This window comes from Eschrichtius robustus, chromosome 20 (assembly GCF_028021215.1).
Source record: "Eschrichtius robustus isolate mEscRob2 chromosome 20, mEscRob2.pri, whole genome shotgun sequence".
Classification (NCBI taxonomy): domain Eukaryota; kingdom Metazoa; phylum Chordata; class Mammalia; order Artiodactyla; family Eschrichtiidae; genus Eschrichtius; species Eschrichtius robustus.
The window spans coordinates 12900732-12925786 of NC_090843.1; the positions used below are offsets into that span (position 1 = coordinate 12900732).

General features: G+C 45.6%; 1 protein-coding gene, 1 long non-coding RNA gene and 1 other non-coding gene across 4 annotated transcripts in view; 1 reads left to right on the plus strand and 2 right to left on the minus strand.

The window, feature by feature from the left end:
• Window positions 1–5452: 5452 nt before the first annotated feature.
• Window positions 5453–10504, minus strand: LOC137755250 (uncharacterized). The gene is made up of 3 exons (XR_011071987.1): window positions 10377–10504; window positions 9489–9550; window positions 5453–6536 (listed from the first exon to the last, which is right to left on the minus strand). It is a non-coding gene; the product is annotated as an uncharacterized lncRNA (long non-coding RNA).
• Window positions 10505–10898: 394 nt separating this feature from the next.
• The window catches only part of FOXK2 (forkhead box K2), a 67251-nt gene continuing 53094 nt past the window's right edge, over window positions 10899–25055 (plus strand). Inside the window, exon 1 of one of the 2 annotated variants that reach the window (XM_068530337.1) lies at window positions 10899–11326. In XM_068530337.1, the coding sequence (XP_068386438.1) occupies window positions 10914–11326 (413 nt within the window). In that variant the 5' untranslated portion in view covers window positions 10899–10913. The remainder of the gene's footprint in view (window positions 11327–25055) is intronic. The other variant, XM_068530336.1, reaches the window with a different exon arrangement.
• On the minus strand, window positions 22866–22938 carry TRNAG-ACC (transfer RNA glycine (anticodon ACC)). Its single transcript has one exon. It is a non-coding gene; the product is annotated as a tRNA-Gly (tRNA).

The following is a 25055-nucleotide window of genomic DNA, read 5'->3' on the forward strand; positions in this document are numbered from 1 at the left end:
TCTTACAAATTTTAGCCATTCTTCCGGTACCTCGTGGTTTTAATCTGCGTTTCCCTGATGACTAGTGATGCCAAACATCTCTCCATGTGTATATTGATCATTCACATGTCTTCTCTTGTGAAGTAGCTGTTCAAGCCTCTTGCCTATTTATTTTTTCATAACTCTAATTTTTTTTTAAATTTTATTTATTTTTGGCTGTGTTGGGTCTTCGTTTCTGTGCGAGGGCTTTCTCTAGTTGCGGCAAGTGGGGGCCACTCTTCATCGCGGTGCGCAGGCCTCTCACTATCGCGGCCTCTCTTGTTGCGGAGCACAGGCTCCAGACGTGCAGGCTCAGCAATTGTGGCTCACGGGCCTAGTCGCTCCACAGCATGTGGGATCTTCCCAGACCAGGGCTCGAACCCGTGTCCCCCGCATTGGCAGGCAGATTCTCAACCACTGTGCCACCAGGGAAGCCCCATAACTCTAAACAATTTTTTTCCTTTTATGGTTTTCATGTTTGGGGTGCTGAGACCCAAAAGACAAGGATAGTTTCCTATGTTTTCTTTTTGGAAGCTTGATAGTTTCAGCTTTTACATAGAACTCTATGATCCATCTCAAATTAATTTTTCTGTATGGTGTAGGATACGGGTCAGAGTTCTCATTTGTGGTTGTTACAATTATTCAGATATCCAGTTATTCCAGCATTGTTTATTGAGTAGACTTCCTAAACCATATAATATGAGGTCTTTTGTGACTGGCTTCTTTTACTTAGCATAACGTTTTCAAAGTTTATCCATGTTGTAGCATGTATTACTATTTAAATTTTTGGTTTCAAGTAATTCTGCATTGTATAGATACACCACATTTTAAAAATTTTTAAAAATTAAAAAAATAATTAAAAAAATAATTTTTTTTCCCGGGCTTTCTCTAGTTATGGTGAGCAGGGGCTACTCTTCGTTGCAGTGTGCAGGCTTCTCATTGCGGTGGCTTCTCTTGTTGCGGAGCACATGCTCTACGCACGCGGGCTTCAGTAGTTGTGGTGCGTGGGCTCAGTAGTTGTGGCACACAGGCTTAGTTGCTCTGCGGCGTGTGGGATCTTCCCGGACCAGGGCTCGAACCCCGTGTCCCCTGCATTGGCAGGCGGATTCTTATTCACTGCACCACCAGGGAAGTCCCCATATACCACACTTTATTTGTCCATTTTTCAGTTGATGGACATTTTAGTTGTTTTGACTTTTTGGCCATTATGAATAATTCTGTTATGAACATTCATGTACAGTTTTCTGTATGGGCATACTTTTTCATTTCTCTTGGGTATATGTCTAGAAGTAGAATTGCAGGGTCATGTGGTAGCTCTATATTTAACCTTTTGAGGAACTGTCAGACCATTCTTCAAAGTGGCTGCATCATTGTATGTTCTTACCGTAAACAATGTATGAGAGTTCCAGAAGGGTCTTAAATGGAGCTTCTGCCTATGTGAGGTTGAAGTACCACCCTCCTGGCACATGCATGTGTTCACTAACCTGGGAGCTCTCTGAACCCCATAGTTTAGAAACTTTTATGGAAGTTTCATCATATAGTCATGATTAATTATTAACTCAATCTCCAGCCCCTCTCCCAGAGGATGGGGGTGGGGCTAAAACTTCCACTTCTAACCCTGGCTCGGTCTTTCTGGTGACCAGCCCCCATCCAGGAGCCCACCCAGAGTTGCCTCATTAGAACAAAAGATGCTCCTATCACCCAGGAAATTCCAAGGGATTTAGGAGCTCTGTGTCAGGAACCAGGAGCACAGTCCAGGTATATATTATGTCACACTGCCTTTTCCCTATTGAGTAACTTCAGCACCTCTGTTGAAAATCAATTGATTCTATATGTGGAGGTCTATTTCTGGACTTTTCATTGTGTTCCACTGATTTGTCTACTCTTACACCAGTAGCACACAATTTTAATTAGTATAGTTTTATGTTGATTTGATTACTATAGCTATACTGTATTTGATTAGCTTTTCATTAAAGGCTGAATTAGAGAAGGCATCTTATATTCACTTGGTTATTACAGCTTTATTTTAATTTATATTAATATAGCTGTAAATCCTTCAAACTTAGTTCTTTTTCAAGATCATTTTGATCCTTTGCACTTCCATATGAATATTAGAATCAGCTCGTAAATTCCTACAAGCAAGCTAGCTGGGGATTTGATTGGGATGATATTGACTCTATAGATCAATTGGGCCATACAACCAACTTAGCAAATCAATATTCAAGAATACATTACTTTTGTTTAATGATGTATACCAATATAGTTAACCAAACCAATCCGGATAAACTCCACGTTGGCAGGTACTTTTCCACATATAGCATGCCAGTGAAAAAACGGTATTTGTAATTATGATCATGGGCACCGTGAGATCATGAAATGCCTCCTGAATTGTCAAGAAAAGTCACGTCAGTAAGGTTTTGATGTCAGGTTGTTGTGACTGTATCACAACTATTTGAAACTTCACAGTCATATGATAAATTTTTTAAAATTTATTTTATTGAAGTATAGTTGATTTACAATGTTGTGTTAATTTCTGCTGTACAGCAAAGTGATTCAGTTATACATATATACATTCTTTTTCTTATTCTTTTCCATATCACAGGACATGGAATATAGTTCCCCGTGCTATACAGTAGGACCTTGTTGTTTATCCATTATATATATAATAGTTTGCATCTGCTGACCTCAGACTTCCAACCCTTCCTTCCCCACTCCTCCCTGCCCGTTGGCAACCACAAGTCTGTTCTCTATGTCTGTGACTCTGTTTGTTTCGTAGATAAGTTCATTTGTGTCATATTTTAGATTTAGCATATAAGTGATATCATCATATGATAAATTTGGATTTCTTTATCAAGTGGACCTCAATTCAGCTCCGTGGTTTTACAAATATATGAAATACCTACTACCTGCCAGCTCTATGATGCTGAGGTAGGAACATAGGAACAGCCATATTCCTGCCTCAGAGCCGAGGATGTGTGATCAAATGTAACATTTCATTCGTCTCAGAATCCTGGGTAGCAAAAAGTTTATGATACTATGACTTATTTACTCCGTGGTATTTGTGTTTTCTGTAAAGAGAACCAGAAATGTGAAATTTATCTTTTATCCAAGATAATACCTTTTGAATTTCCAGTACTGATTACCAGCAGGGCCATACTTTAATGAACATACCTTATATTTCCTCTGAAAGCTTGGCCAAAATTAGAATATTTGTCTCCTCTCTGTACATTTTTTTCCCATGCAATTCAAAGTGCTGCTTCCATCTTGTCAAAATGGATAGGGTACCCATAGCCAAGGACAGAGCTGAAAGCAGCACCTGGCAGCCCAGTCAGATGGATAGAGCTGCATGATTTCCTGAGGCAGCTGGGCGCTGAATGCCTGTCTCTGAGAGTGGCAGCTCAAAGTTTGCAGTAATAGAGTCAGGGAGACAAGACATACACCACACACTAGTGAAAAGTAACAGTATGGAAAGTAAGTAACAACGCAAGGTAGGCAGTATGTTACTAAGTGTCACAGAACACACAAGTTAGGAAGTCCGGGGCCCTGGAGAACCTAGCAGAGTTGCTGCAGCACTGGAATACTTTGTGCAGGGAGAGGGAATTGGATAGGTGGGAGGAGAGTGCTGAGTGCAGGCAGCTGATATACAGGTCCTCCATGCCACCTGGGTGCAGTGGGAAGAAATGGGGAAAGTTGGGCAGGAGCTGGACAGGGAGGAAACACGGACTGTTGGGTCTGGCTTCCATCTGGTGTCTAACCATGAGCTTCTGAAGGTTTTTTACTAGGAAAAGTTATGAAACCTGGTGTTACATTCTCAAGATCACAGGACTTCTCATCACAAGTTGTTCTCATCACATACTATTTTGTTAAGTGACACCAGTTGCGGTGCTGGAGTTTACTCTGAATTTTTGTTTCTTAGAGTATCAAAATTCATGATTATTATATCATCAATATGCACCCTCTTTATTGTGAGTGGCACACAGGAAGCCTTGTTTTTGCTTCTCCAGTGAAGTGATAAAGAACAGACTGGTGTGCTGACATGGCCAAGTTATTCAACCTCTCTGTGCCTCCGAGGAGTAATATGTGGGCAGTCAGAGCATCCATCAACTAGAGGTGTATCGTGAGGATGGCCTGAGCCAGTATCTCAGGCTGAGATAGAGCAGCTGAGACAGAGTCCTTAGAGCAGTACCTGGCATGCAGAGAATGCTGCACAAGAGTTTGTTAACTGAATCGCAGGTAATTTTGATAGCAGGTTCCGTCAGGACAGCCCCAACATAAACACTGGAGGTGTCAGGCCTTGTTTGAATCTCGTTTTATTCTAGAAAGAGGGTTTTCAAGTGGGGTAGCATCCTGGGGTAGCCCCTAGAGCCTCCTTAGAATGGAGGGTTAGAGCTGGAAGAGGCTTCTGAGAGCAGCCCGTGCCGTGGCTCATCTTGCAGGTGAGGAAACTGAGAATGTGGACAAGACGGTGGGACCCAGGCCACACCACTCATCAGTTAGTGGAAAGACCCAAGTGGAAATCTGAGACTTCTCCCCGGTGCCTTCTTACTCTGCTGGCACACAATGTGGCTGGACCACTGCAGTTTTGATGGTGAGGGTACATAATCATTTTTATGGAGTGTAACTGGCTTAGTTAATAAGTATTTAAATCATCCTTACTGACTTTTTTGCCTGCTTGTTCCATTAATTACATAGCAACGTGTTAAAATCTCAAACTCTATTAGTGGGTTATTTTTCCTTTCGGTTCTGTCAATTTTTGCTTTGAACATTAGGCAGTTATGTTATTATATCGATTTTGTAAACTCATTTACATTAGGTGGGGGTTTTTTTTCCACTTCAGTCTAAAGTCTCCAACTTCTTTCTTTTTTGGCTGCACTGCTCGACTTGCCGGATCTTAGTTCCCCAACCAGGGACTGAACCTGGGGCCACAGCAGTGAAAGCACTGAGTCCTAACCACTGGGATGCCAGGGAATTCTAAAGTCTCCGACTTCTAATTGTAGTTTTCTATACATTTACATTTAATGTAATGATTGACATGGTTGGGTTTAAAGCCACCACCTTGCTGTTGTGTATCTGTTCCATCTGCCCTTTATTCCTTCTCTTTTGCCTTCTACTAAATTATTCATGTATTTTAAAAATTTTGTTTCATCTCCTCTATTGTATTTTTGGAATATATATTATGTATGTTAATATATATTTTATATATTATTTTTGCTAACCTTTTTGGATCTGTGGGTTGGTATATTCTCACCAATTTGTAAAATCTGTACACATTCTCTCTTTAAAAATTTCTTCTGGGGGCTTCTCTGGTGGCGCAGTGGTTAAGAATCCGCCTGCCAATGCAGGGGACACGGGTTCGAGCCCTGGTCCGGGAAGATCCCACATGCCATGGAGCAACTAAGCCCACGAGCCACAACTACTGAGCCCACATGCCGACAGCCCATGCTTTGCAACAAGAGAAGCCACTGCAGGAGGAGCCCGCGCACTGCAACGAAGAGTAGCCCCCACTTGCTGCAACTAGAGAAAGCCCGCGCACAGCAACGAAGACCCAACGCAGCCAGAAATAAATTAAAAAAAAGAATTTTCTTCTGTTCCATTTCTTTTTCCTTCCTTTTGAGAGTCCAACTTCATGTACATTAGACCTTTCTGATCTTGTCATGGGTCTCTAATACTCTTTTCTGTTATCTTTTTTCCTTATTTTCATTTTTTAAATGTTTATTTATTTTTGGCTGCGCTGGGTCTTTGTTGCTGTGCGTGGGCTTTCTCCAGTTGTGAGCAGGGGCTACTCTTTTTTTTAATTTTATTTATTTATTTATTTTTGGCTGTGTTGGGTCTTCATTTCTGTGCGAGGGCTTTCTCTAGTTGCGGCGAGCGGGGGCCACTCTTCATCGCGGTGCGCGGGCCTCTCACTGTCGCGGCCTCTCTTGTTGCGGAGCACAAGCTCCAGACGCGCAGGCTCAGTAGTTGTGGCTCATGGGCCTAGTTGCTCCGCAGCATGTGGGATCTTCCCAGACCAGGGCTTGAACCCGTGTCCCCTGCATCGGCAGGCAGATTCTCAACCACTGCGCCACCAGGGAAGCCCAGGGGCTACTCTTCATTGCAGTGCGTGTGCTTCTCATTGCAGTGGCTTCTCTTGTTGTGGAGCACGGGCTCTAGGCACGTGGGCTTCAGTAGTTGTGGCATGTAGGCTCAGTAGTTGTGGCACACGGGCTTAGTTGCTCCGTGGCATGTGGGATCTTCCCAGACCAGGGCTCAAACCTGTGTCCCCTGCATTGGCAGGCAGATTCTTAACCACTGTGCCACCAGGGAAGTCCCTTTTCCTGTGTTTTGATTCAGATGATTTCTAGTGATGTGACTTTGAGTTGAAACTTCCTCTCTTCAGCTGTATTCAGTCTTCTAGGGTGTGGCCTTTCTGGTGTCCCAGCTGGTTGCTTGGGCTGCACCAAGATCTCTTCTCTTTGCTTCAACATCTCCCAGTCCTGCAGGACCTCTGCAATCTCTGTTCAGCTCTCATGTAGGACCTGCAGACAGAAGAGGTTCAAAGAACAGTTAGGTTGCTTTAGTAAAACTTCCCCCAGTTCTGTTTACTTATGTGCATACATTTATGAAAAAAATAGGGATAATACCGATTCTGTACCCTGCCTCATTCTAGTAATTCTCATCACTGGATATATGGACTAATTGTTAGGGGGAAAAAAGCCTTAGACATTATTGAGACAAATCTCCAATATAATTCAACTCTTTAGTCTTAATCAAAACTTGAATTTTGGGGGCTTCCCTGGTGGTGCAGTGGTTGAGAGTCTGCCTGCCAATGCAGGGGACACGGGTTCGAGCCCTGGTCTGGGAAGATCCCACATGCCGCGGAGCAACTAGGCCCGTGAGCCACAACTACTGAGCCTGCGTGTCTGGAGCCTGTGCTCCGCAACAAGAGAGGCCGCCATAGTGAGAGGCCCACACACCGCGATGAAGAGTGGCCCCCGCTTGCCACAACTAGAGAAAGCCCTCGCACAGAAACAAAGACCCAACACAGCCAAAAAAAATTTAAATAAATAAATAAATAAATAAATAAAAGATGTCATCCTCAAAAAAAACAAAAAACTTGAAAATTTTTTTTTGATGTGGACCATTTTTTAAAAAATTAATTAATTAATTAATTTATTTTTGGCTGTGTTGGGTCTTCGTTTCTGTGCGAGGGCTTTCTCCAGTTGCGGTGAGTGGGGGCCACTCTTCATCACGGTGCGCGGGCCTCTCACTGTTGCGGCCTCTCCCGTCGCGGAGCACAGGCTCCAGACGTGCAGGCTCAGTAGTTGTGGCTCACGGGCTTAGTTGGTCCACGGCATGTGGGATCTTCCCAGACCAGGGCTCGAACCCGTGTGCCCTGCATTGGCAGGCAGATTCTTAACCACTGCGCCACCAGGGAAGCCCCTTGATGTGGACCATTTTTAAAGTCTTCATTGAATTTGTTACAATATTGCTTCTGTTTTATGTTTTGGTTTTTTGGCTGTGAGGCATGTGGGATCTTAGCTCCCTGACCAGAGGTCAAACCCGCACCCCCTGCATTGGAAGGCGAAGTCTTAACCACTGGACCGCCAGGGAAGTCCCCAGGAGAAGTATTTTTATCATGAGACAAATTCACAGCAAACTGCAAATTAAAAATATGTATGTATATATGAATCTCTCTCTCTCTCCAGGCATAAAAATAGGGTCATCAATAAATTATGTTCAGGGACTTCCCTGGTGGTCCAGTGGTTAAGAATCTGCCTTCTAATGCAGGGGACGTGGGTTTGATCCCTGGTCTGGGAACTAAGATCCCACATACCGTGGGGCAACTAAACACGTGTGTCACAACTAGAGAGCAGCCCGCACATGGCAACTAGAGAGGAGCCCACAACAAAGAGCCCACACACCACAACGAAGACCCAGTGCAGCCAAAAATAAATAAATAAATAAATAATGTTCAAGTATAGACACTTACTGTATTTAGAACTAAAATTGCAGGGGGATTTGAGTTTAGGAAAAGAGGATTTAATACAACTCCTAACCGTTAACCAAGAAATTACATATATGTTTATAAAACATACGACAGTGGGTTTCAAACTACAGTGACATTCAGGATCCATTTGATACGTTTCAGGAATGATGTCATGATTTTATTTTATTAAAAAAATTTTTTTGGCTGCACCGTGTGGCCTATGGGATCTTAGTTCCCCAACCAGGGATCGAACCTGTGCCCCCTGCAGTAGAAGCACGGAGTCTTAACCACTGGACCGCCAGGGAAGTCTCCATGATTTTATTTTAAAAGGCAATGTTTCTAACATTTGGGAAATTGCATCTATTGCAACTATTTAAACATGATGGAAATTTCTGCTATTATCTTAAATGTGTAAGCTTACAAATTTTCACAGAACTAGTTTGTTGGGTACTTACGCAAAAAGCTTTGAGGATCATGAGTCCAGCTACCCTCTTCTGTAGCCTGAATCATTATAAGAGACACAAATGGGCCTCCCTGTTTTCAGTTTTGTCCCACACAGCAGAAAGGTTGATCTTTGTAAAAGTTAGATTGGATCATGTTGCTCATTGCTTGAAATGCCCAGTGGTTTCCCATCTCAGGTGCTGAGGGCCCCATGGAGCAGCAGCCTCTGAACTGCTCCCTGGCTGTCTCTCCCCTCATGCAGGGCCCGCCCCCGCCCCTGACACACGGAGCATATAGTACTCCTGCCTCTGGACCATTGCCCTTGCTCTTTGCCCAGAGGTCACCGTGGCCCTGGCTCATGTCCTTCAGGCCTCAGGTCAGAGGTATCCTCCTCCTCCGGCCCTCCTGCCCGCCTCTCAGACCTCTCACTCTGCTCTATGTGCTGCTCCTTGGCTGTGCCTGTATGTGTTCACATGTGCACTGTGGGTCCTCCGTAAGCACCACCAGGCAGGTGCCCCACCAGGCAGGTGCCCCGTGGTCTCGCTCTCTTCCTGCACCTGTGTCCAGCATGGACACACCCCCAGATGAGAGAACAAAGGTTTGTAAGCCCTTTGGGTGGGGTGTGTCTCCTCCACATCTCCGCCTTCAGCTGCTCAATGTAAAGAGCAGCGATGCTGCTGAACCCCGAGAGCATCTCCCGGTGCTCTTCCCCTGTCTCAATGGATCTTGCGTGCTGCTTCCTTTTGGCCCCTTCTTTCACACGTGCTGATGGGACGTGGCTGCCGGGTCTGCTCACTGCTCTCTGTCCAACCCTGGCCTGTGACTGGTATACAACGGGTGCTTACTGAGCACTCGGAACGGATGGAAGGGCCGGTACAAGCCCCCTCTGCTCTGGAGCCTTTTCTGACTATCCCAGTGTCGGTGACCTGTTTCCTTCTCAGAACCGTGTGGTTGTTACCATTTCCACTTGCCTGGCATTGTCCACCTTTTCATCAAGGGGCCTTGTGTCTACATAGGAGGGACATTGTTGAGACACATCAGTTCAATGGGACAAACTCACCCTCTTTATACCTATAGGCCTGGGTTCCCTGCATGCGGTGGACACTCTGTGTTGACGAAAAACTGTGAAAAGCAAGTGAACGTGTCTAGTGAGCGGCCTTACATAAGTTCAACAGCACACAGCACATACTCCGAACACAGTCAGTTACTTTATCACAAGGAAGCTTCCGAATGCCAGGTAGAGTGGTGGTTGTCCCCCACCAGAGCACCAGGACCTCGGGACAACACACTGGTCACTTTGACAACTGGTTTGAAAACATCAGTTATACTTGATGGGATGCTCTTTCTTTTGATCGACTGTGTTTCGTTTGAAAATGAAAGGTTCCCTACTTATTATGGGTTGGCCAAAAAGTTCGTTCGGGTTTTCCTGTACGGAAAACCCGAACGAACTCATTGGCCAAACCCAATACTTCCATTCTTGTCTCAACACCACCTAAAATCTCTCCCACGTATAAGTATTTAACGAAACTACTTTTCTTCTGTCTAGGAGATTCTGCCACGCTTATGGTTCAAAGCAGTGTTAACCCCTGGGGGTTTATACTATAACCGCAAACACATCTACGGCAAATGAGACAGACAGATGTCGCATTCAGAGGGGCACGTTAATTTCCATTTCTTTAGAATGGGTTTTTACACAGAGAACCCCAAATACCGGGCTCTGCCACCGGAGCCCGACCTGCCTGCGGCCCTCGAAAGCTTCCCGCTCACTCCAGGCCCACGGCGTCGGGACGCTGGCCCGCGCTCCTGCGCCCCTCCCCTCGCCCCCTTCCCACGCTCCCCTGGACCCTCCCAGCGGGCCCTCCCCACTCTCCTCCCGGAGGACCCTCCCCCTGCCCCCGTGGACTCTCCCCACTCGTCTCTCCTTCCTCGTCGGCCCGCAGACACTCACGGTGGGGTCTCACAGCCACTGCAACCGTGGAAACGCGTGGATTTCGGCTGCTAACACGAGGCAGGCTCCGGCCACGCTTGAGGATGCGCGCGTGACGGCAGCGGCAAAGCACGGGGCCGGGTGCGGAGTGTGCGGGCCCCCGCCACCTGCCCCCGCCGACCTTGACCCCGGCTCGGCCCCCGCCCCGTCCCGGTTCCCCGCTCGGCGCGGCGCCGTGCGTCGGCTCGGCGGCTCCACGGCCGCCCAGCTCCGTACCGGGTTTTCCAGGCCGCCAGAAGCCGCGCCTGCGTCGGGCGCCGCGGCCGACGTGCGGCCGCACGGCCGGCGTGCCTCGCCATTGGCCAGCCTCTGGTAGCCCCACTGCCGTGCACCGCCGCTATAGGCGGGGGCCGCCGTCAGTCACGGGCCCGGCGCCGGCCCGCGGCGCGCCGCGCGTGTCCCGCCCCTCGCCGCCGCTCGTCGCTCGCCGGCCGGCGGCCTCGCTCGGCCCTCAGCTCCGTGGCGGCGGCGGAAGGCGGCCCGGGCCCTCGCAGGCCCATGGCGGCGGCCGCGGCGCTCCCGGGCGCGGGCGGGCCTCCCGCGGGCGGCGGCGCCGGGGGCGGCGGGGGCGCGGGCGGCGGGTCCCCGCCGGGCGGCTGGGCCGTGGCGCGCCTCGAGGGCCGCGAGTTCGAGTACCTGATGAAGAAGCGCTCGGTGACCATCGGGCGCAACTCGTCGCAGGGCTCGGTGGACGTGAGCATGGGCCACTCGAGCTTCATCTCGCGGCGCCACCTCGAGATCTTCACGCCCCCGGGCGGCGGCGGCCATGGCGGGGCGGCCCCGGAGCCGTCGGCGCAGCCCGGGCCCGACGCAGGCGGCGACTTCTACCTGCGCTGCCTCGGCAAGAATGGCGTGTTCGTGGACGGCGTGTTCCAAAGGCGCGGGGCGCCGCCACTGCAGCTGCCGCGCGTGTGAGTGGGGCCCGGGGCGGGCGGGCGGGGGTGCGGCCTGGCCGGCGGGACCCGAACCCCGACCACGACCTCTACCACGACCCGGACCACCGACTCGCGATCCACGACCCCCTACCCCCACCTACGACCAGGAGGACCCAGATTTGGGTCCTGACCACCCCCCGGGATCTGCTGCCTCCACCTACAGGACCCAGTCCCCGGCCAGCGATCCCTGCCTGGACCTAGCCACGAGTAGGACACAGTCAGGACCCAGACTCGGAGCCCCATTCCGACCCCAAGCCCTTGTCCATCTTCCCAACCAGGACCTAGATCCCGACATCTGGGCTCGTTCTTCCTACGACCAGAACCAGACCCAGACCCCGACCCCATCATCCCGGCTGGATCTCAGTCCATGACCCCAATGTCCCGACCTCATCCACCGTACCCACGACCAGAACACAGACTACAATCCCTGCCCGGGACCCCCCATCCTCACCTATCCAAAGCTGGAGGCTCAGGCAGCTGTCCACGTGGGATGAGGTTTTCTGGGGTACTGTGTGCGTTCTGGGAGTTCGCATATATTTTTCGTAACTAGCATGTAGGTAGTATAGAATAGAAATGTAAAACTCTGGTTGGTGGAACTGCCCAAAACAAAAATCTGTGTCTTCTTAACTGATGTTGGGTTATCTGTTACTTTCTTTTTGTTCTACACGTTTTCAGTAGTGTATTATTTCAATCGTGTGTTTTTTAAGCTGCAAGGACTTCTTTCTCTCATTGTGTTTTTTGTAGCCTAAAAATTGAAAGCTCTTGAAGCATGATGGATTTTTAAATCTGTGCTCTGAACCTTAAAATTTTGGAAAACTAGATACTTTCAACATAACTTTTTTTAAAAAGTCACTAAATTATTTAGAAATTTTTATAAGGTGTTATAGAGTATAATTAAGTGAGCTTCTTGAGGAACTGTCAATCCTGCTACAAAGCAGTTCAACTTGGTTCTGTGGTTTTGTGAAGTTACTTAGTCTGCTTGAAAAACAAATTTGCTCTCTAGGAAATGCTAATTATTCCTCAGGGGCTTTCTAGATTATTCCAAGTAGAACCTTTCTCCACAAACTGGAATTTTTGACTGCTTTCAGTTGTTGGAGATGGTGATAAGAGCTCTTGCTTTTCTTTATTTCTTCACTTTTGTATGTGGGTGCTGTGTTACTGCTTAGCCTGGAAAGCTGCACCAGCTAGTTCCTTAAATCTTGATGGGAGCATTTCAAAGAATGTTATTTTTCAAACCAGAACGCTGTTTGTGTGTATTTGTCCTGTAGATTGCATAAAATCGATAGTAGGTACCTGATGGCAGCTTTTTAATTTGATGGTTTGTTGTTTACAAATAACTTGGCATCACAGCAAAGAGCGTTATATTTTTACTCTGAGAACTTTGAGGTTTTTGAAGAAAATTCTTTTATTATCATTCAGCCAAAACCATTTGCGTTGACCTACCAAACATGGAAATAAATTGATTTTTATGCGAGGGAGCAGAATTCAGACTTTTTGAGGAGTGGAGTGAGGCTTTCAGAGGAGATGAGTAAGAAGGGCGATGGGGCGACTTCCCTGGTAGTCCAGGGGTTAAGACTCCACGCTTCCAATGCAGGGGGCACGGGTTTGATCCTGGGGAGCTAAGATCCCACGTGCCAAGTGGCAGGGCCAAAAAAAGGAAAACCAACAACAACAAAAAACAAAACAAAAATAAAAAATAAAAATAAAATATCTTAAAAAAAAGGTGATGGATAGTTGCCGGGTCTCTGGCCTTCATCTCCAGCTAGTGCACAGTGAAGAGTCCCTGGGCCACCAAGGCTACCACCAACCCTGGATTTCTTCTGGGCCTGGGAACCTCTGCCCATACTGACAGAGGGGAGTGGTTTTTTTCACGGAAGGGGTTTTGGCATTTTTACAGTGTGAGATGAGTGGATATCTGTTAGGATTTTGCAGCACCTCCCTTTTTGTAAGGCATTGTTTCCAAGTTGTTGGTGTAGGGTGATCATAGATACAGGTTACAGGGAAAAAACTGTGTAAAGACGATTGGTGCTAGCTAAATGCAGAGAAATTGTTTTAAAAATCTTTTTCTTGAAATTAAACTCAGTTTTATGTTCCAAGTTCTTTTTAACATTAAAAATAATTAAATTGTGAAAGTTTAAAAGCAAATGTAACTTAGAGTGATTACGCAGAGGTTGAAATTTTTTTTTTTTTGGCCACGCCCAAGGCATGCGAGATCTTAGTTCCCTGACCAGGGGTTGAACCCACGCGCCCTGCAGTGGAAGTGTGGAGTCTTAACCACTGGACCACCAGGGAAGTCCCCAGAGGTTAATAAGTATTGTTACTGTTTATTTCATACTTGCTTACTGAATTGAAAAATCACTGAGGAGTTTTAAAAATATGACAACCTATGGTTGGTCTCTTATTTGAATAACAATGACTTTATTCCAACTTTAAAATGAACTTAAATTTTGTAGTTAGTATTAAAAGTTTATATACAGAGGACTTGGAAGAGTATATAAACACTTTAGGCTTAAAGTATGGTTCACTATTTTATTTTATTTTTTATTTTTTTTTCACTATTTTATTAAAATACTAAAGTATTAATTTGGGAGGAATAGAGGAAAATGAGGACTGTGATCCTGTATGTTGGTGTTGTGAGTATTTTAAATGGTTTGGATAAGATCTGAGTACAAGCACCTTCTCCATGGTGGTTGGTAAGTTCCATGCCTAGTGAGGACCGGCGTGTGAGTGTGTATGTTGGGGGGGGGCGGGGGTTTGAGCTGAATATGTACAAGAGTGCCATAGTGTGGTTTTCCAGAAAACAAGTGATTTCCAAAAATCCTTGGTTTTTGGCCAAGTATGCAGGGCTGTGTGTACAGAGATGCAACTTTTTCCTCCCCAGGAGCGTCTGACTTGTTGGAGGTTCAGGTGTTATTGGGACTGGGGGGGAGGTGGTCTGTGGAGTGATCTAGGTGGGGGAGCCCTGGGCCACCTGGGCTGGGCTCCTGAAGTGGGCAGGTAGAGTGACCTTGCAGGTGTGGCTGGGCCAGCATCCAGGCACTGGAGAGAGAGAATTCAGGCTGGAAAGGACTTTGGGGACAGGTTTGTGGAGCATGATGTTTGCCTGGGCCTGGTTGGGGAGCATTTTCACAGTGGTCAACGAGAGAATGAAGAATGTTCTCTTTGAGGACAGGGTCCTTGTTTGTCTAAGGACCTGGTCTGGCGCCTGAGTGAGCAGTAAAGTGTTTTAGGAAGATCTGTTGGGCAGGAATGTCTGGTTTTGCTGCTGTTGCTCTTCTTGTGGCCATGGTAGCAAACTAAGCATAATTTATAAATAAAAATAAACAACTCTTTAACTGTTGTTTATACTTTGAAATGTCAAGTGAATCTGATGTATTTTCCAATCAGTAAGATCCTAAATATCTAATAGCCAAGCATAAATAGAACAAGTTGAATTTACTATTGCCCAAAGATATTTAACATGCAGAACTGCAGTTGTGTTTATTTAGAAAGTGACCCTGTTTCTATGCTGAATTAACTGCCTATCGGTTGGTGATACAGCACACCTCCTCTTTCTTATGTGGCATGTTTTAACTTGCAGATGAAGTTTGGTAATGTCACTTGAAGACTTTCTCACTAAATCATAGGTAGCATCCTCTAAGGTGAGGACAGGAGAAAGCTGAGCAGACAGTGGCTTCTGGAGCTTCGCAGGTGAAGACTCCAAGAAGAGAACTGAAGGATCTCACAGTGACTCAGTCCTGCTTAGATAATAGGGATTGGGCAGAACCAAGTTTCCCAGAGAATACCAGTACCAGGAAGAAGGAAATAAGAAGGGGTGTACCAAGAGAGGAGAGCCTTGGGAAAAGGACAGTGACCTGCAGTGTCACCCTCCATGGGAAGCCATGGGCTTGGTGATTAGGATGTTTTGGAGGATGAGGAAGGAGATGGGGTGTGGGACTCCTGGGTGAAGAGAGGGAGGAGGGAGTGGGGGTGTAAGAAGTGTTTGTGGGGAGAGGGTGGATATTCTAAGGAAGGCAGAGGCGATATTAGGGTTAGAGGGAGTAGAAACCATGTGGATCACCAGGGTGAAGTGGGTGCGGGGACCGCTGAGATATGTAGCTGAGGCCCAAAGAATGGACACAGATGAGGTGTGGAGGATAGAGTTCCCAGTAGGAGATGATAAAATGAGGGTGTCTTCTTTTTTTTTAATTTTTATTGGGGTATAATTGATTTACCATGTTTTGTTAGTTTCAGCAAAGTGAACCTGTTATACAATTACATATATCCACTCTTTCTTAGATTCTTTTCCTAATAGAGGCCATTACAGAGTATTGAGTAAGAGTTTCCTGTGCTATACAGTAGGTCCTTATTAGTTATCTATTTTATATATAGTAGTGTGTATGTATCAATCCCAGTCTTCCAATTTATCCCTCCCCTACTCTTACACCCCCCCCACCACCATAACCATAAGTTTATTTTCTACATCTGTAAGTCTATTTAGGTTTTGTAGATAAGTTCATTTGTAGCCTTTTTTTAGATTCCACATATAAGCAATATCATATGATATTTGTCTTTCTCTGTCTGACTTAGTTCGCTCAGTATGAGAATCTCTAGGTCCATCCATGTTGCTGCAAATGGCATTATTTTGTTCTTCTTTTATGGCTGAGTAATATTCCATTGTATATATGTACCACATCTTCTTTATCCATTCCTCTGTTGATGGACATTCAGGTTGCTTCCATGTCCTGGCTATTGTGAATAGTGCTGCAGTGAACACCGGGGTGCATGTATCTTTTCGAATTATGGTTTTCTCCGGATATATGCCCAGGAGTGGGATTGCTGGCTCATATGATAGCTCTATTTTCAGTTTTTTAAGGAACCTCCATACTGTTCTCCATAGTGGCTGTACCAGTTTGCATTCCCACCAAAATGAGGGTGTCTTCTTCTTTTATTTATTTATTTATTTATTTAAGGCTGCGTTGGGTCTTTGTTGCTGTGTGTGGACTTTCTCTAGTTTTGGAGAGTGGGGGCTACTCTTCGTTGTGGTGTGCGGGCTTCTCATTGTGGTGGCTTCTCTTGTGGAACACGGGCTCTAGGCGCATGGGCTTCAGTAGTTGTGGCACATGGGCTCAGTAGTTGTGGCGCACGGGCTTAGTTGCTCCATGGCATGTGGGATCTTCCCGGGCCAGGGCTCGAACCCGTGTCCCCTGCATTGGCAGGCGGATTCTTAACCACTGCGCCACCAGGGAAGTCCCGAGGGTGTCTTCTTAGAAGACCTAAGCAGAGCCACTAGTGAGGTCTGGCATGTTTTTTTGTTTCAGGGCTGCAGGGTTGGCTGAAACACCTTCATTTTATGACCTGAGACTCTGACCAGCTTGTAGGCAGAGCTAAGATCTGGGGTCTAGGATGGCTGGAGTCCAGGACCCAGAAGTGGGCGACATGTAATGGCAGATCCACAGCAGAGGAGCGGAGGTGCTTTACACTTCGGAAAGTGCTCAGTTTACAAATTAATTGCTTTTAATGACCACTATGTATTTTTTTTAAAAGCTACAATATATATTCATTTGGCAAATTGAGATACATTTTTATTATCACTGATTTGTAGACATTGGGAACACAGTGCAGCTATTTTAGCATAATTATTACTTTACTAAGTTAAAAATAACCCAATAACCAGCTTACTTGTACTTTACATAGTGTTTAGTAGTTCTTCTAGTGGTAAAGCTCATTCTATTCATTTTAATGTTTACTTAAGGAATAGTTTAAGATGGTTAGATTTAAAATAATTTTAATTTCTAACAGAGTTTGAGAACAAGGCTACATGGTGGGACCTGTCACCTGTAGTGGTCATTTGTGTGCCAGCTAACTGTATCAGGAGAAGGCAAGGATGGGCTCTGGGGCTGGACAGACTGGAGTCAAATTCCAGACCTGCCGCTTAACCTATCTGAGTTTTAGTTCCCTCACTTTTAACAGGGATAATAAGTGACATTGTGTGGCACGGTTAACACCATGCCTGTGCCCTTGCCCTTGCTAGACATCAGGGGCTGCTTGTATTTTATCTATCACAGTGTCCTGGTGTGGAGGGGCCTATGGAGATCTAACGTGACAGAAAATATGACATGGGGGTGAAAATGTCCTCAAGGGGCCAGCACTCTCCAACTTGCTCATAGCTCCACACGCATGCACACGTGTTTGCAGTAAATTGATCAAGAGCCTCTGGGAGTAGTGAGCGAAGTTTGAAATTTCTTCAGCTGGGAGAAGTTGTCTTTTCCCTGCCAGGACCTGAGGATAAAGCCAGGCCATGGGACGTGGATGGTGTCGTCCAGCACGCCAGGTCTGTCTGGGGGTGCCCTCTCTCCCAGAGCCTCCGTTCTGGTTCTCCTCCACTCCAGTATGTCGGCTTCACCACAAACCTTCCCCATTTCAGGGGGAAAGGAAAAGTGCCTCTGCCTTGGGGGCAAAGTCAGGAAAAGGAACTGGTTAAAAGTCATGTCCTGTTTGCCATCTGATTTGAAGGATTCTTGTTCATTAATGCCATTGGCCAAACTCATTTTGTAATTGAAGGATGGCTTCTCTGTCCAGTCGAAGAACTTTGCAATTTACAGTATACTGTTTTTCTTTCTAAAACTGCCTTTTTATTGAAGTGTAACGAACCGCATACACTTTTTTTAGGAAATTATTTCTCATTTATTTAGTTGCGCCGGGTGTTAGTTGCGGCAGGTGGGCTCCTTAGTTGTGGCTTGCCGGCTCCTTAGTTGTGGCAGGCGGGCTCCTTAGTTGCAGCATGCAAAACTCTTAGTTGTGGCATGCATGTGGGATCTAGTTCCCTGACTAAGGGTCGAACCCGGGCCCCCTGCATTGGGAGCACGGAGTCTTTTTTTTTTTTTTTTTTTTTAATAAATTTATTTACTTATTTTTGGCTGCTCTGGGTCTTCGTTGCTGCTTTCTCTAGTTGCGGCGAGTGCGGTGAGCGGGCTTCTCATTGCAGTGGAGCACAGGCTCTAGGCACGCAGGCTTCAGTAGTTGTGGCGCATGGGCTCAGTAGTTGTGGCTCGCGGGCTCTAGAGCGCAGGCTCAGTAGTTGTGGCGCACGGGCTTAGTTGCTCCGTGGCATGTGGGCTCTTCCCGGACCAGGGCTCGAACCCGTGTCCCCTGCGTTGGCAGGCAGACTCTTAACCACTGCGCCACCAGGGAAGTCCCACAAACCACGTTTACTTTTTAAAAATTTTTTATTTATTTATGTATGTACATATGTATGTATGTATGTTTGTCTGCGTTGGGTCTTCGTTGCTGCGTGCAGGCTTTCTCTAGTTGCGGCGAGCGGGGGCTACTCTTCGTTGCAGTGCGCGGGCTTCTCATTGCAGTGGCTTCTCCTGTTGCGGGGCACGGGCTCGAGGTGCGCGGGCTTCAGTAGTTGCAACACGCGGGCGCTAGAGCGCAGGCTCAGTAGTTGTGGCACACGGGCTTAGTTTTTCCACGGCATGTGGGATCTTCCCGGACCAGGGCTTGAACCCTTGTCCCCTGCATTGGCAGGTGGATTCTTAACCACTGTGCCACCAGGGAAGTTCCCGCATATACTTTTGAAACTTGGGCCATGGTCTCTTTCTTAGAGACAGTGAGGACCTGAAGCTGGGTTCCCCTGCAGGCCTCGAATGTCAGCCGTGTGCTTTTCAGACATTCAAAGTGCTGTGGACCGCCTAGGAGGGGTAGGTTATGGAGCCCGTTCTTGGGACTAGCCTGTCAGCAACACTTTCCGCTGTCAAGCTGGGTGAGGCAAAACGTTTCCTCCTCATCACCTTGTGCTGGAACTTGTCTTCTTGTTTGACTTTCTCCCCTGCTGGTCCTCCAAGGTGGGGACCAGGTCCTATATGTTTTTGTTCCCCCTGGTAATGGCACAGATCCATCATCACTTGGTACATATATAATATACATGTGCAGGGACTTCCCTGCAGTCCGGTGGTTTAAGACTTCACCTTCCAATGAGGGGGTGCAGGTTCAATCCCTGGTCAGGGAGCTGAGATCCCACATGCCTCACGGCCAAAAAACCAAAACATAAAACAGAAGCAATATTGTAACATTCAATAAAGACTTTAAAAATTGTCCACGTCAAAAAAATCTTAAAAAAAAAATAGCATACATGTGCCTGTTGGCTGCTGATTTAGGACATTACTGTTGCTTGAATATTCTCAATGTTGATCATTTAGTGACAGGATTCTAGTCAGGTGTGGCTCCCCCACCATTTATGGTCCCCTGTTCATCAGCAGGTCTCATCTAGATACACAGTTGCAGAAGCACAGCATAGCTTCATGCATAATTGGTGGAAATATTCCACAAGACGAGGCAACAGCCTCAGTAACAGCAAGTTTTTCCACTGTGAAAATTCAACGATTCTTGCTTTGGTGAGAGAAAGGTTTTTTTGTGTGTTTTAAATGAAGAAAAGAGGATTTCTAAAATAAGGAAGCTTTTAACCAAAGCAATTAGCATTTTGGATAGTATTCTTATCTGTTTAACATTTTTGTGTAGCTCATGTTTTCTTTTATGTCTGGGTTTTGGAGAGTTTACAATATCTTAACGATAATACAGTAAGTCAGCTCCCACACTTCTGGTCCTAGTTTTTGTTTTTTAATAAATTTATTTTTGGCTGCATTGGGTCTTTGTTGCTGTGCCTGGGCTTTCTCTAGTTGCGGCGAGCGGGGGCTACTCTTCGTTGCAGTATGCGGGCTTCTCGTTACAGTGGCTTCTCTTGTTGTGGAGCACCAGCTCTAGGTGTGCGGGCTCAGTAGTTGTGGCACGCGGGCTCAGTAGTTGTGCCTCATGGGCTCTAGAGCGCAGGCTCAGTAGTTGTGGTGCATGGCCTTAGTTGCTCCGCAGCATGTGGGATCTTCCCGGAGCAGGGCTCGAAGACCGTGTCCCCTGCGTTGGCAGGCGGATTCTTAACCACTGTGCCACCAGGGAAATCCCTGGTCCTCGTTTATAATGAGGATTTTTTGAATTTGCTAATGAAACACAGTACACCAGGGCACATTGAAGGCGGCACACATTGCCATTTCTGTGATTTGAAGCAGCTTGAGCACCATGACAAAGTGTTACTGCCGTCATCCCAGGAAATGGCTGCAGGGAGATTAGAAAGCACCTCTTAGGAAGCTGCCTTTCCTAGCATGCCTCAGTTTCTGGAGTATATGTTTGGTGCTCTGCTGGAATTCCATAGGGATGTTAGACATTATTTGGCTTTTGCTGCAGTTCGTCATTTGCAGAGTGCTTCTGTATCTTATCCAGTGAAAGGTATCAGAGTACAACAGTGGTTCTCACTGGGGTACCCTTCCCTTCCCCAGGATATTCGGCAACCTCTGGAGACATGTTAGGTTGGTACAATTGGGAGGGGGTGCGACTGGCATCTGGTGGGCTGGGGCCAGGGATGCTGCCAAAAATAATGCGATACACAGGACAGCCCCCCCACAACAGAGGATGATTCTGCCCCAAGCATCAGTGGTAGGACGGTGGAGACCCCTGGAGCACAGTGATCTTAGCAGTCAGTAACAGTGTGATGATATTCTTAGCCCCATAGATGGTGAATTTTAATAACTTACAGATGGTACCTATTTACAACCTTTAAGGTACCAAAGCATTTGTTTCTAATTCAGTGGCAGGTGCCTTTCTGAAACGAAGCCTGAGGTGGAGAGGCCTGGCATAGAATCATTCTCTTTGCAACTTTGGAAGGACACTCACGGGAAGCGATCCTAAACCTTAACCTGGGTTGTAAGAAGATTGGCCTTAGTACTTTAGGGAGTAGCCTGATGTTCTCCCCCTTGGAATATGTGCGCTCAGGCATATCCAGTGGCTTTAGTTAGGTTGGTCAAATTACCTTACAAGCACTTACGGTTAATGAGAAGAACACTGAGTTGTCTTAGTGGAGTTGTTCCAGTTTTTTGTGGTCTTGGTTCTCCTGGAAAATGAACTGATGGAGTGAGGGAGTGTGAATTAGTGTCATTACAACCACACTGTGAAAGACTGCTGTCAGATGCCGTTTTTTCATAGTATTTAGTCACCAGTTGTCAGCAGTATGAAACTCATCTTTTGACTCTTGAACAGATGGGATACAGAAAACCCTAAACAAGTAGATTGGAGAGTGTTGTGTTTTTCTGGTCTTTTTCAGACTGTAGTAGCATTTTTAGTGCTTAAGTGATGTATTAAAAATACTATGTTTTTGCCACTTCTAAACTTTTGGAGGATGTTAGGTTTATGAGCATCAGTTTTATAGCTGTTTGAGCTGGGTGGAGGAAGATGTGGTTTAAATGTAAACTGTCCATTCTGGTTCCTCCTTGAGTCTTGTGTTCCCACTTTGCCTAGTCTCCTTCTGAACTTGCCCACACGTGTTTTAAACACTGCTCATATCCTGTACCTTGGCACTCAAGTGTTCCGTGGGCTGGGGTCGTTCATCCTCAGGTTGTACACTTCCTGGGACTGTGGCCTGTGACCTTCAGTGACCTTGAGTAGTGCCAGGAACATGATAAGGACTCAAGTGTCTGTTGGTGAATTTGTTTGTAGGCTGCAAGGTTTGTGTTTGATAGATATTGCACCAAAGGAAACAGTTTAGAACAGTTATAAATAAAATTAAATTCACTCTTTGATTCTACAGTTCCCTGCACTTGTCTTCTTGTTTATATTGATGGTGGACCATCCTAAATGGCCTTTTTGGTTTTGTATATATGTTTTTTAAAGTTAAAGTTGATTGATACATGGAGGGGGTCAGGGGAAGCCTGGATACACGTGGACAGAATTTCCTGTAGTTGAATAAAAATGTCCTTGATGATGTGCATTGATCATATAACTGTTGTCATGCTGCAGGGTAGCTTCTGTAGACCTGTTCCAGGAGCAAGTCAGACCATGCAGTTTTCTTTTCTTCAGTGTTGCTCCATGCTAGACAAGGTGGATCTAGTCTTGCCTACGTCCCTGCAAATATGTCTTCACTTCTCCCACAGAGCAGATGCACAGATCCTGGCTCCTATGGCCTCATGCCTTCGGCTGGAGGAGGGCCAGGCTCCTAGTAGTTCTTCTGGCTTAGGACTTTTGCAGAGGTCTGGGGAGATCCTTCTGGGATTGCCCAGTCCAGAGCATGTCCTTGTCCTAATGAGGTGGTCCAACTCTAACCCCCACTCCTGCCCCACCTCTGAAAGTTATACTTTATTTTCCATTGATCTTTTATTTTGTTCTCTCTTAAAAGTTGTCTTTCAGACAACTTTCTTGTTGATGCAAATTTATCTGTTAGTCACAGTTTTGAAAAATATCTAGTTCTTTATAACATCTGTGGGTTCCTAGTAACCAGGCATTCAATGTTTAGGGTTTCTTTTCCTGTGTGTCTCTCATGGGAAGAGCTTTACTTTTATAAATAATTTTTTAAAATATTTATTTATTTACTTTTTGGTCTTGGTTGCGGCACGCAGATCTTTGTTGCCAGGTGCGAGATCTTTGTTGCAGTATGCAGGATCTTTTAGTTGCAGGCACGCAGGATCTTTTAGTTGCGGCATGCAGGATCTAGTTCCCTGACCAGGGATGGAACCTGGACCCCCTGCATTGGTAGAGCAGAGTCTTAACCACTGGACCACCAGGGAAGTCCCTATAAATAATTTTTAAAGTGATTTTAGTATTTTGGGAATGACGATTATTTGACCGCTTTTATTTGTGACTGACTTGTATACTTATGCCATTATTTGTTAAAGCAGTGCGCTAAGCCTTGGTTATAGTTGTTGGAGGACACCTCATGCTGTTGGAACAGCATCCTGGCTTGGCTGCAGATTAACTTTGGGCATCTGACCAAGCCTCTGTGAGTCATTGCATTGTCTGTAGGTTGAGGTGGAGCTCAACTGAGAAGGCTGGTTGAGCATCCCTCACCTCCTGGTGTCCAGTAACCCTAGCTAGCTCTGGATCAGCCTAGGTCTCCTTTCTGTTCTTTGGAGGGCAGCTTTCAAGGGGCTTCACTTAAGAATCACATCCCAGAGGTTGCTTGTTATTCCCCTCTCTGTGTTATTCTCCACAAACCGCTCCACGTAGGAAAGGTTGAGGGTGGGCTGAGAATGACTAAGGCAGGCACTGTATGCTCATCAGGCTACTGAAACACTGTCATAATGTCACTTTGGCCAAAGGAAGGCAAGAGCCCCTCCCCCTGTGGCTGAGCTATTTAATCTCTTAACCTCAGGGTCCTCTTCTGTAAACATGGATATTACTGCATCGACTTCATGGGGTTGTTGTATGGATTGCCTTTGCCTGACGCAGGAGAGTTGCTGAATGAATATTAATGTTTGTTCTCTAAAGAAAACATCTTAAATTTCTTGTCTCAAGTATTTTGATTGGAGAGTTTAATTCATTTACATTTAAAGTAATTACTGATAAGGAAGGACTCTGCCATTTTGCTGTTTGTTTTCTTTTCTTTGTCTTAGAGTTTTTTGGTTCCTCATTTCCTCCCTAACTGCCTTCTTTTATGTTCAGTTGATTTTTTTTGTAGTCAACTGTTTTGATTATCTTCTCATTTCCTTTCGAGTGTATTTTTAAGATATTTTCTTTATGGTTACCATGTGGGTTACATTTAATATCCTAAATTTAAAACAGTCTATTTTGAATTGATATCAACTTCAAAAACAAAAACTCTGCTCCTATACAGTTCTTCTTTCTCCCTTTTATGTTTTGTCACAAATTACATCTTCATACATATGTGCCAAATAACATAGTTTTTTTTTTTTTTGCATTTTGCGGGATCTTATTTCCCTGACCAGGCATTGAACCCGGGGCCACAGCAGTGAAAGTGCCGAGTCCTAACCTGGACTGCCAGGGAACTCCCAGATTTATAATTATTTTTATGCATTTGTTTTTTGAATCCTGTAGGAAAGTGGAGTTACAAACCATAGTCACAATACTAATCTTTATATTTTCTCATGTGTTTATCTTCACTGGAAATCTTTTTCTTTGTATGACTTTGAGTCACTGTTTACTGGTCTTTCATTTCAACCTGAAGGACACCCTCTAACCTTTCTTGTAGGGCAGGTCTAATGTTAACAAACTCCCTCAACTTTTGTTTATTGAGGAATGTCTTAATTTCTCCCTTGTTTATGAAGGACAGTTTTGCCGGATATAATTCTTGGTAGGTCGACAGTTTTTTGTTGTTGTTTGTTTGTTTTGTTTTTTAAGGACTTTAAGTGTCATCCCACTGTCTTCTGGCCTCCGTGGTCTCTGATAAGAAATCAGCTGTTAACCTTATTGAGAGTGCTTGTATGTAACATGTTACTTCTCTCTTGCTGCTTTCAAGATTCTTTCTTTGTCTTTCGATGGTTTAATTATAATGTTTCAGTGTGGGACCTCTGAGTTTAACCTACTTGGACTTTGTTGAGTGTTTTGGATTTGTAGGTTCATGTCTTTTCATCAAATTTGGGACATTTTCTGCCATGATTTTTTAAAAAATATTCTTTCTGTCTTTTTCTCTCTTCTTTTGGGACTCCCAAAATGTGTATGTTGGTCTGCTCGTTGATGTCCCATGAGTCCTTTGGGCTGTGTTCAGTCTTTTTTCTTTCTGCTCCTCAGACTTGATCATTTCATTGGTCCTATCTTTTAAATTTGCTGATTCATTCTTCTACCTGCTCAAATATACTGTTGGACCCCTGTAGTGAATTTCTTCAGTTACTGTACTTTTCAGCTCCAGGCTTTGTGGTGTTCCTTCTTATACTTTGTATTCTTTATT